The 12,961-nt window shown below is 37.6% G+C and overlaps 1 protein-coding gene across 1 annotated transcript in view; it reads left to right on the top strand.

The window, feature by feature from the left end:
• Positions 1 to 12,961, top strand: part of CUBN (cubilin) — a 142,219-nt gene that overhangs the window by 25,927 nt on the left and 103,331 nt on the right. The window contains exons 20-23 of the mRNA XM_063413067.1: positions 335 to 497; positions 747 to 963; positions 1,972 to 2,102; positions 9,510 to 9,696. Coding sequence (XP_063269137.1) covers positions 335 to 497; positions 747 to 963; positions 1,972 to 2,102; positions 9,510 to 9,696 — 698 coding nt within the window. The remainder of the gene's footprint in view (positions 1 to 334; positions 498 to 746; positions 964 to 1,971; positions 2,103 to 9,509; positions 9,697 to 12,961) is intronic.

The raw sequence follows: 12,961 nt of genomic DNA, 5'->3' as shown, positions 1-12,961 counted from the left end.
GGTTCTCCAAAGATGTTATAGCTGTTTTGATAATCAGAGATAAGTATCAGGTTTCTTTAAACAGGTAAGCCTGATTTGGGAGGTTTATGTGCTATTTACTACTGACGGTGTAAGATCTCATCTTTTTTCCATCTGACATGCTTTGTGTGGGACGGTGCTTCTCTGATAGGCATAAGGTTGTATTTTATGTGCCTGTAGTAGAAAACACACTGAAAAAAGGGTAGAGTTGACTTACTAAGGATCTCTGTTATATAGTTCTTATTAATTACTTTATGCTTAATACCTGAATGTAATAAAAATTTCTATAGGATATTTTGAATACACTGTTCTTCAGGTCAGAGATGGCAACAATGGAGACTCTCCTGTTCTGGGGAAATACTGTGGTACAGCTGTACCCTCTATGGTGCAATCCACACGGAACAATCTCTATATCAAATTCAGATCTTCTGCACTTACTAACCTTGGCTTCAGAGCTCAGTACTGGCCATTAGATACAGGTAAGGACTGTTTTGCTGTTTTCTGTGTAGAATGTTGGGACTGTCCAAATTTTCCTGCAAACTGAAAATGATTGGCAATCAAGTTTTATGATGGTGTAATGGAAGATAAATTTTGAATCAGTTACTGTGTAGTATACATCAAGGAAGAAAGATTATGTAATTTCAGAAAGAAAAGTAACCAATTTTATAACTGTCTAACACTTTTAAAAATAAAAGTATCATTTAACCTGATTTTTTAAATCTCTGCAGTATGTGGAGAGACTCTCACTGGACTATCAGGAACCATTGCAACCCCTGGTTATCCAGTTGTGTACCCACATGGGATTAACTGTACCTGGATTATCAATGTTCAACCTGGCTACCTTGTCCGCCTGACATTCACTTCATTTAACTTGGCATTTGATTATGGTTGCAGAAAAGATTATCTTGAAATATATGACAACAGCACTGTGCAAAAATTGGGAAGGTAAATATGTCCATTACCCTACAGACCTGTATTACTGGGGAGTGAGCACTGTTCTGTAGGTCTTGATATTCAATTTGCTTCCTTAAGTTTTGTGTATAGATTATTTTCTCTTCATTGTAGGAACAATAGCACCAATTTCTCTTCTAGGATAGCAAAGGCAGCTTGCTTTCCTTGACCATGTAATGAGAAGCACATTTAATAAATAACATATTGGGAGAAACTAAGTTTTGTCAAAAGGATAGCTTTTTAAGGACAGGTTTCAATAGCTGGCTTTGTACCGCTCCATTAAAATTTTGATTTATGGAAAATAAATTGAAAAGCACTAATATATCTCTGCCCAGAAAATACATGATTTTAAAGACTTGCAGAAGTGAAAGCCAAATTACTTAAAAGGCTGTGCATTTGAATCTCTGCAAAAACTAGACCACAACCTCCATTTTATGGGATTTTGTTTTCACTTTCTCCTGATACATGTTTTTATCTTAGAGAAGAATATTTTCTTTTCTTCCACTTCTCCAATTGGCATATACACAACATTTTCTTGCTGCCCTAGAATTCAAGAACATTTGAATTACTTGGGAACAGTATCTAGCTGCAGCTATAGACTGTAAAATAGTTGGCTGACAAAGCAGTATTTTGGAAAATAAGGAGCAAATGACTCTCATAGTGAAGAGCATTTTGCAATCTTAGTGTTTGGCCAGCCACTCTGACTCCTACAAAAGAACAGAGTATGGTTTAGGTACAGGACAGCCTAAACTCAATAAGAATTTGACAACTTGATGTAAGTCAGAATTTCTTCTCTGATTTTGCCAGGCTTTAGATTTGTACCCTTGTACATGTAGTGTGCTATTTAGTCCCATAATACAGGGTATATGCCTGGGATCTGTATCATCCAAAGGAGAGGATTGTGTAGCTATTCAAACTTCACAGGAAAGCTGAATTCTCTTCCAGTGATACAGATGCTTTATAAAGTACTGCCATTCAGTTTGGGGTATCTTTTTGCTGCAGGTACTGTGGAAGATCAATTCCACCATCTCTCACTAGTGGAGGCAATATGATGACATTGTCCTTCAGGACAGATCACAGCATTGCAACTGAAGGCTTCTCAGCTAATTATATCTCCCTGAATGCATCCAAAGGTAATATGTCAGTCTGTTCATTATGCAAATTAAATGGTTTCAGCTGTCACTATAAATAACCACTACAAGAAACAGAAACATTATTTTCTATGTTGCCAGAAGACTTCCTGGTGCCTCTTCTAGTCCTTATTCACTCTGCTGTATTCAAAAGCTTTTTACTCCCTAGGAAAGCGGAAAGCAATTTCTGTAAGCAGCATTCTTGCTTTCTTTAAAATGTCAGTAAGAGCTGACATGGCAGAACTAAATAAATTATTTAGGAAAAGTATTTTCTGAATTTTCTTTGTCCATTCTGAGCTGAGTGTGTGTGATCTAGGAAACTTAGTGATCATGGACAACTCACTTGAATGGGAGACTCCTGGGTGCCATAAAAAATTAATTTAGTCTCAGTAATGTTCAATATTGATGGCGGGTAGAGAAAGGTCAATTAGGATGACTATTGATAAAGCAGCAGAATAACCTGAAAGCACTAGTGATTTTTTCATTACAACAGAGTGCAACATTTCTGTCTCCATCAGAGTTCAGGGCTCCTGTTATGCTTTAAATCCTTTCTTTAAGTATTTTCTAAAGGGCCAAGACTTACATCAGTGAGGTAAAGGAAGAATGCTCATTCTCTCCATTCTCTTCACTTTTGGACATTAGGAGGAATTTTTTTCATAGAAAGGGTGGTTAAACATTGGAATGGACTGCCCAGGGAGTTGATGGGACCATCATCCCTGGATGTGTTCAAGAAAAAACTGGACACAGCACTTAGTGCTATGGAAGGTAGAGGGACAGGGTCTGCCTAGCAGAACTAAACCACAGAAGTGGCACAAGGGGAAAAAAAGGAAAAATGAGAACATGTTTGTAGCTGGGGTGTTTATTATCCATCACAAACCAGTTTCTGTGTGGCTTCTGTGTCTGAGTGCAGACTACAAGGGATCTATTTGATGAATACCAGAAATTCATAGTGCTCATCTATGCAGCCATAAACTACCAATGCCTGTTGATTGTGTGCTCTCAGTTTCTTTAATTTTCCCAATTCCTGAATTTATTCAGCCTGCTTAAAAGCAGCAAATTTTCCAGTTCCTAACTGCTTTCTTGGTGACATCTTGGGAAAATTGGCTATTATTTTGTCTCTCAAGTATGTGTGTAGGTGGGACCAGTACAGATTTTGCTACTGTGGTTTTATTCAAAACCAGATAACTTAAAAATTCAAAGAAACCATTTCCTCAGCTGCCTTCATTTATATTCAAGTTATCTAGCATTGAAACCAAAAAGCCAGTAGAAACTATTAAGTCTTAATGAGAACTATTTCAAGGAGGAAATTTCTATTTCTTAGAAAGTAATATGCAAAAAACCAAGTTCTGCTTTTAAAATTTTTTCCAGGAAAACACTGTAGTTTGAAATCTTAGTAGTGAGAAATCATGAAATTACCATCCTGATAAAGTCTTTTTTGAGTCTTTGTTTGCAACTGCAAATGAAACCTTTTGTAAATATCATTGTTGCTTTTTAATGTGATATTTTTTCCTTTTTACTCACCTCAGATTACTATTTCAGGGTGGATTGATTTCTTCCTAAATATTCTAATAGCAACTTTTCTCATTGTCCATTGAGATCAAAGTATTCTTTACTCAACATTAGTCTGTATTTCTGTCTCTGTTGTAACCTTATCTGTTTCTGTGGGTTTGTTAGTCATGTCAATGCTGTCCAGTTTCACAGTTCTGCCTCCTCTCTTCTGTGTTCCCCCCCTCACCAACCATGGTGATTGGCTTTTCTCATCTTTCTTCCAAAGCACTGCAATATGTGTCATGTGGAGTTCCAACTGCATCAATCCTGTCCCTGGAATGTTTTCAAAAAATGCCTTAAAAATCTGCTGTCTCTTCAATGCTTTTAACAACTATATAATATGTTTATATGAAATGAGTGCTATATGATATCTTAATACAAACTATGAAATACCTAGGATTTTCTTTTCCCATAATGGACACAAATATCTTTACTACTCTTCAGCCAATCTGCACTAACTCTCAATTTATTCTCACTCTTGGAACGAGCTCTAGAATAAACGCTTTTTAATTTCAACCACTAGAATTGTATAAACATGGCTAAGTGGGAGATAGACACTGAAACAGAGAGTAATAAACTTTAAACTTACAGAGAGGCTGAAACTATGATTTGGTTTTTTTACAAAGATTTGTTTCCTTTGGTCCAGTACAAGCATAGCAGTACCATAAAGTTTTCATAATACCAGAGAGCTAAAATTAATTTTTTATTAAGAATAAAGTATTTTGAAACTTCTGTGGCCTGAGAGAAGGCAACCACATATGTGTATGTAGATTTTGCTGTGAGAAGCAACTCCTTATTTCCCTGTAATCATATAGAGTTTAGTTTTCCTGTTGTGAGATGCTTAGGTCTGATCTTCATCTCATGTATATCCAGTTACACTAAGCTAGCAAATTGCTAAGCATAATAATGCCTGAGAGATGTACCAAAACTATGATTTTTTTTTCTTTACATCTGCTGCTAATTTAGGTTTTTTCTACTAAAGAAAATATGGTTCTAATAATGTCTCTTATGCAATAAGATTCTTCATATTTTTCAGTTGTGTTTTCTTAGCCAGCTAGAACATAACCAGTATCAGAGCTTGTCAAAATGTTCTGGTTCATATTACACATTTCAATAGTCTTTTGCCTGGAGTTATTTCAGAGAGAATGAGCTATTGAAAACATTGTCCCTCCCCCTCCCGCCAAATAAATTTGAGTCAAAAAAAGAAGAATATGTAGGAGTGATTTTTTTAAAATGCAAAATGAATCTAATTTTCTTCTCCATGAATCTTGGTAAACAATGTTTTTGTTAATATGACTTATCTGTGATATATTAAATACTTGAAAAGTAGCCTGAAAAGAATAAAAGGCAAAGCTATATTTCCTGTCAAAAAAAGAAAAAAAAAAAATGGAGTGCCACAAGATGCAGCCGTGGCCCATAAAGTGCAAACAATTGTTTTAACATTCTGCCAGCGAGTAGCTGTGAATAGGTCATGTAGCAGCAATACAGATGGAAATCCTTTAGTCAGTCATGCCCACATGATACTCATTTTAAAATGTGTATCACCCACTTCAACTATAGAGACCTTGGATTCTTAGTTCTTTGTCATCCTTCTCTCATTTAAAAGGGAAAGTCACATGGAATGCTAGGTAATATTTTGATTTGTTTCAGAGTCCAGGTCTCAACTACCAAATAGATGAACATCACAAAAGCCATGTTTTAGTGTTGTCTTCTGTCAATTTTGGCTGACCACATCACAAATAACCCATCTAAAAATATCAAAAGATCTTTTAAAGAGTTTAGTCTTTCCTGGAACTTTTGTGCAGGGTCTTGATAGATACAGGCCACAGTTTTCCCATAGGAATAGTACTGGAGTCAGTGCTATTATTTTTTTTCCCTCAGCTTCCTCACAAATAAATGGGAATTCATCTGTTTTACTTTTATTTGGGGGTTTGGTGGTGTGTTTGGTTGGTTTGTTAGCTGGTTTTCTGTTTGTTTGGGATTTTAAAAATTTATTTCTTTAGACATGCTTCATTTCAGTCTTTCTGCTGGGAAAAGTTAACCATAATGAGGTTTTTAGCAGATTGCCTTTCTGATAGACTTTTTATTCCTGGTCTTTCTCTGGCTTTGGTGAAGATAATTTTCCTCATTATCATCTTGAATTGTGACTACTATTTATCAGGATGAGTAATCTGGTTTTAAATAGCTTGATTGTGGATTATATGTTAGTTACAATGGCTATTTGGAGAAGCCAGAGTTTGAGAAGGATCAGGAAAGAGAAAAACATCTGTGAATCCATGTACTTAAAAGTGACCTGGAAGTGCAGTATAGATTTCTGTGTCTTCTTCCTTGGTAGCTGAGTACAAGTTGAGATGCATGGTACTAAACATGCATGGTACTATACAGACAGTGAATAGACAGGGATCCCAGTTTTCCTTTGGTACAGTGAGATTGCAAGAAAAATCCCATGTTACATACTGCAGTATTGCTTGATTTTTGATTAATTAGGATTGTGGAAAGTGATTGGTATCTCTTTAGGGGAAAAACATGGATATAATTTTCTACATGATGCATGATTGCATGAGTGAACAGTAGAAAATCTGGCATTTTTCTCTGCTGTTGGCTATTACTGTGGGTTACTGCCATTTATGGCATTTTTTTCAGAAAAGCCAACACATTCAGTGCTAACATCAGAAGGCAGATTAAATAGCTTTCAAAACTTCATACTCTGGGCAAAGCAAGATGTGTTATTGTCCTCAACAATCGCCTCTTTCTGTTTTTCATGAGCTGTAATAAGTGTCTTCCAACTAAACTGAATTAATGTTTTTTCCAGACATATAACAATCACATATGCCATTAGACTGCATTCTGAACTTTGGCAAAGGAGTCAAAGTACGTTTTTTCCTGCTAACTTTGCTAAGTGTTCACTGAAGGGTCTGTCATTGCCCAAGCACACCCTCAAATGTTGTTAGTGAGGTGAGTGCTAAAGGGGAGTGCCAGGTCTCCTGTGGAAAGTAGAACATCATGAATTAATCCAGTTACCAGAAAACAGCTGGCTGTCAAAAAACATGGGTTCATCTATGCTTTTCTAAATCCTCATAGCAGCCAGCATACTCCATCTATACTTGGATTTATTTCACTGTAGCCAGAAGTCTAACATTTATAAGGCAGCCACTGTTCCATCCTCTGTGTTCATTATCCCTTAGCTCATGAAGAAGACTGTTAACTGAAATATAAAGCAGTACAGAGCATCCAGTTTAAAACAGCACACTTGGGATATAAGTTTCTATCTGGGCTCCTCCCAGGAAGAAAAACTTTGGGGAGGGAGGAAACCTGGACAGTTCTGTGGAAATTGTTATTAAAAGGGCAGATTAAAAAAAATTGGCTTCTGTAGTGCTATTTTTACTGTAAGGGTTCTTATCTGCTACACCAGTTTTAATATTCTACAGGTTGAAAGCTGATATTCTTTGTATCAGGCTCTGAGAGAGTAATTACAGTATTGCAAGAGCTCTAATCATTAAGTATGCACAAGTCAGACACCTATCCCTCCAAAAGTAGGAGGAAATAATTAGCTAAAATAAGTAACCTAATAAATATACACACATTTTCTTTTTAATCTTTTACTGTTTTCTCTGAAGTGGTCTGTTAGGAAAACTTGGGTCACATTTCTAAGTCAGATTTCTAACCCTTCAGTCATCATTCTCAAGACAACATAAGACTGGAGGATCTGGGGTTTGATGATAAGCCCTGCATATCACAAAACACCATGGGAGCTGGCAGCACAGCCAGGGCATTATGAGGATTTACTGAACAACACAAGGCTCTTATGGTGACCAGGGCTAACCTGTTTGTTACATGCTTACATTAAAGCATACCTGTAATGGAACACATAAATTACTAAAATTCTAGATAAAGACTTGCACAGATAATGATTTTAGGTAAAGTGGTGCATGAAACCCTTTTGATTCGTCAATACCAAACTCAAGCCAATAGCAGAAAATTATTGACCTTTTTCTGTGTCCTGTTTCTCTGTTCTCCCCATGATGAATTAGGATCATGAGTCTGGGAGCTAGCTTTGGGAGTATTTATCCCACAGAAAATGTTTGCAACAGAGGCCTTCCAGGTGACCCAGAATGCAAAAAAACACTATTAAAAATACAGCATTAAAAGCAAAAGTGTTTTAGTAGTTAGCATGGCTAGAGAACAGGCATGGAAATGACCAACCTTAGACATGAAGGGCCTGGAGTATAGCTCCATCGCTTCCTCCTAAATTGTTATGCAGTTAAAGAGTTAAGCATAAACATTGCTACACTGCAGCTGTGCTTTGGTGGAAAGCAGATCTCAGAGATCTGTGGCAACCATCTTACACCATGAGTGTAGTTGAACATAATATTTGGCTTGCTCTCTCAGTTCTATTTATAATTAGTCTAAACCTGCCTATTTGGTAGGAAATATTTAATTTCTTATATTTGCAACCTGTAGGACCTGAAATGGGGAAATGGGGGACCAGAATGAGTCCCCAGGGTTATCAAATCCAGTCCACAATTTTATGCCACTCCCTCTGTCCTTTTTTTTTTTTAAAGCTACATAATGAACCCCTACTTAAATTAATCAAACTGTATCTTAAGAACCAGTGGACTGTTTTCTTCTTTCTGCATCTGCATATGCTGATTGGATCATTGCTCTAGAAACTTATTTCCTAGTAGAAACTTTCTCCCAATTTCTATGTATATGTACTCATGGACATTTTTAACTTTAAAACTTGTCTTGTGGTTAAGAATGTGTTCTGATTTTCCTTTCTTCTTGCTTCTTGATGTTTATCTGCACTTGCTAAGTGAAACAAATCAAGCTCTTCTGGTATCTCTTGCTTCCCAATCTACCAATTTCCTGCAATCTCCACAACCTCTGTCTTACTTGTTCTCATTTGATTTTCAGAATACCAGTGACCATGGTTATCCACATTTTTCCAGGTGACGTCACTATTGCCTTGTGCAGTGGCATCAGGATGTCCTGTTTTGCCTAAAAACACCTGGCACAGTTCACATTTCTTCTTGCCCTTTTTGCAGCCATATCACAAACTTTACTCATTGACTATGATCAACTAACATAGAACAATTCTTCTAGTTTCATACTATTTCATAGCAAATATTTTATTCCTAGTCCTTTTTTCTGTATTTTGAAAAGAGCTTATTTTTAATTATTGCTTAGGTTCTACCTCAGTATTAGTGTACACCATTTTCATCTTCCCAGTTTGTACATGGCTCAAAAAAAAAAAAAAAAAAGAAAAAAAAAAAAAAAGTAGTTAAATATAAGACCTTAAATAAAACCCTTTTATCCTCAAATTTTAAGGATTATACCACTTTCCAATTTATTGTCACTTATGGCCCAGAAAATGGGAAAAGAAATTTAAATATAAAATTCCCTCCAACAGGTTTGACCGTGGGGAATGCTTAACAATAATGTAACTTTTCCTCATAGCTAGAAAATATATTTAGTTTCCATCATCACTGCTTTTCAGAAATTCAGGAATCCTACCTTTTGTGTTCAGCAAGACATCCCTTTCAGTTTCCTTTCTCTGCTTACTTGGGCTTTTGGACAAAGCCAACTAGGCAGATGAAACTGCTTTTATGTTGCCTATTTATTACAGACACAGTGCTCTGGTAAAAGCTGAACAAATCAATTCAAATTTAAGAAATACCATGAAACAGCTGGATTCTGGTTTTAGTTTATACTGTTGACGTTCAGCAGGAAGATGTGTCCAGGAAGAGTTGTAATGCACAGGAACACAGGATGTTTGCTCCTCTGCCTGTTGAAAATAGAAATTTCCTGTTAATTTAGCAGACATACGACATTAATTCATCTTTGTTTCTTTTCTTTTTAAAGTTTGCTCTCACAACTACACTTCTGAAACTGGCGTGCTCAACTCTCCAAACTACCCCAATAACTACCCTGTGCGGACAGAGTGCATCTACACCATCTCAGTGGGAATGAACAGACAGATCGTGCTGAACTTCACCGACTTCGCCTTGGAAGGGAATCAACGCTGCACTGAGGATTATGTAGAAATCAGGCAAGGATAATTATTTCTCTTGTCCTTAGTACTGATTACCATGTACATTGTCCAAACCCTCTTAAGTATGTCCAGGATCTTTCGTTTTAACTATACACATTGCTGCCAATGTGGGAAAAAGACTTCCTGGAGAGCTTTAAAGGATATATTCTCTTCTTCTCATCCTGCTCTGTTGTCAGCTTTCCCACTCGATAAATTTCAGTTCTGAGGGCAAGTGGACTGTGTGGACTGTGTTCCCATGCACTGCATTTGGGTTGTTTTCCTGAGTGCAGAAACAAAGAGTTTTATTGTCTGTTTTGTGACATATTCTCCATGATATTTGAGAAGTTGTGGCAGTCAGGTGAAGTTCCAGGTGACTGGTAAAGAGGAAACATTGTACCCCTTCTTAAAAAGGGTAAAAAAGAGGACCCTGGGAACTACTTACCTGTATGCCTCACTTCTGTGCCTGGGAATATCATGGGACAGATCCTCCTAGAAGCTCGCCTAAGGCACATGGAAGACAGAGGGGTGGCTGGAAACAGCCAGCATGACTTCACCAAGGGCATTCCTGACCAACCCAGTGGCCTTCTGTCATGGAATGACTATATCAGTAGATGAGTGAACAGCTACAAATGTCATCTGTGTGGACTTCTGTAAAGCTTTTGAATAGTCCCCCACAACATTCCTCTCACTAGATTGGAGAGAGATAGATTGGATGGGTGGATGGTTTGGGAGATGAGGAATCAACTGGATTCTCACATCCAGAGGGTAGCGGTCAATGGCTTGATGTGCAGAGATCTTGACAAGTGATCCCTCAGGGATCTGTACTGGGATCAGTGTTAATATCTTCATTAATGACACAGACAGTGGGACCAAGTGCACCCTCAGCAAGTGTGCAGATGACACCAAGCTGAGTGGTGCAGCTGACACACCTGAAGGACAGGATGCCATCCAGAGGGACCTGGAGAAGCTTGACCAATTGGCCCATGTGAACCTCATGAGGTTCAACAAGGCCAAGTACAAGGTCCTGCTCCTGGTTTGGAGAAACTCTCAGTATCAATACAGTCTGGAAAGTGAACAGATCAAGAGCAGCCTGGTGGAGAAGGACTTGAGGGTGCTGGTGGATGAAAAATCAGAGAGGATCTGGCAATGTGCCCTTGCGGCCCAGAAAGCCAAATGTATGCTGGGCTGCACCAAAAGCAGCATGGGCAGCAGGCCAAGGGAGGGGATTCTGCCCCTGTGTTCTGCCCTGGTGAGACCGACCCCACCTGGAATGTTACATCCAGCTCCAGGACCCAGCATAAGGACACTGACCTCTTGGAGCAAGTTCAAAGGAGGGCCATGAAGAAAATCAGAGGGCTCTCAAATGAAGACAGGCTGACAGAGTTTGGATTGTTCAGATGAAACTTTTTACAATGAGGGTAATAAGGCACTGCAACAGGTTGCCCATAGAAGTAGCTAATGCCCATCCCTGGAAATGTTCAAGATCAGGCTGGATGAGGCTCTGAGCAATTTGATCTATTTGGAGATGTCCCTGTTCCTTGCAGAGTTGGGTGGCATAGATGACTCTTAAATGCCTCTTCCAACCCAAGCTATTCTATATTCTATATTCTATATTCTATATTCTATATTCTATATTCTATATTCTATATTCTATATTCTATATTCTATATTCTATATTCTATATTCTATATTCTATATAGTCTATAGTCTATAGTCTATAGTCTATAGTCTATAGTCTACAGTCTATAGTCTATAGTCTATATTCATTTATAGTCTTTAGACAGCAGCTACTCTGGGAGGTAACAAGAGGAACATGTAAATAATCTGCTATATTTTTCTATAGTGGCATCACCATAAAACTTAAGATGCTAACCTAGTGATTTCTAGAAAATTTACAGGACAGAGACAAATAGCAGAAAATAATATTTGCAGGAAGGATAACTGCTTAGAGTAGAGCAGCACCAAGCACATATCCTTTCTGCTGTGTGGCTGCAGATGGATTTGCACTTTGCAGCGTTGGTGCAGCCATTCCTGTCCTCATGAGCCAGCTCTCTGGGTGAACCATATCTGAAGAATGCAGTGTGTTTTTTCAGTCTGAGCATGCTAAGAGTTTCCATTACCTCATTGAGCACCATGATAAATCTCATCCTGAACATTTTGCCAGATATTCTGTATGGATTATTCCTTGGTAAATAGTATCTTCTTTTTAAAAACAAACAAAAGACTGCCTGCTGAAGTTGCAGTGTTGAGATTCTGAATTCCATCTGAATTAGCTGGGCTCTTCAGATGCACGCACCAGCTGGAGAAAGTTGCGAAAACCTGAAAAGCTTTCTCAATATTTTCTAAGTAAAGCTTTTATTTTTCTTTTTCTTTTTAGAAAAACAATCTAATATTAAATTTAATCTAACTTTATTTTAACAATTAACACTTTAATTTGGGGTGACCCAAATTTTAACCAGGGTGATTTTTTTTTTTTTTTTTACTTTTTCACCCTAGGAACTGAAAACATTTATTTATTGCATAAATCTAACTCTGTTTTCACTGTGAGGAGTTCAGCAGCATTAAACAGGTTTTAAGATATGGACAGAACCCTTTAAGTGCAACTCAGCCCATTGCTGCTGCCATAACTGGATTTATAGAATGCCTTCAAACCTGATACTGTTAAATAGGGTAGTCAGACAAGTCTTAGATGACATGCCACTCTCGTTTCTTGTTCTGAGGTGTCTTCTGATAAACTGCATTCAGTCAACAAAGAAAATTGTTCATGTGACCACAGCTGCAGTGGCCAAGATGCAAGTGAGCAGAGATTCTGGCACATTTCTTCAACTGCCAGTAACATGAGACACCAGCAAGCAGTTTAAGCTGAGAGAATGACAAGAAAACAGTGGCAAAGGCTAAGTAGAAATTTTTTCTCAAAAGCAGCGTAAACCTGTGAACATGCCATTGAAAGTATTCCTGTCAACTTAAAAAGCATTGTAGCAAGATCACACCCATATACTGATTATAAATTATCTGTTATTGTCCTACTGACCTGTTGTTTGTAGTATGGGAGAGCTTAAAGACAAGGTCAGGAAGCAATTGATAAACAGGTTGTATCCCTCTTTTTTTGTTCCCATAAGGCATCTGCAGGAGGCAAACCAGAACATTAGCTGTGAATCCTGATTACAGTGTTAAAAAATGTTACTGGAAATATTACTTAATTTAAAAGCAGGAAAATAAGTGGTTGTAGAACCAATTCTGAAGACTAAGAAAAATATTTCAAAATGTGCATCGCATCAGTGAA

Source organism: Prinia subflava, chromosome 1 (assembly GCF_021018805.1).
Source record: "Prinia subflava isolate CZ2003 ecotype Zambia chromosome 1, Cam_Psub_1.2, whole genome shotgun sequence".
NCBI lineage: Eukaryota > Metazoa > Chordata > Aves > Passeriformes > Cisticolidae > Prinia > Prinia subflava.
This window is presented reverse-complemented; position numbering and strand designations above follow the sequence as displayed.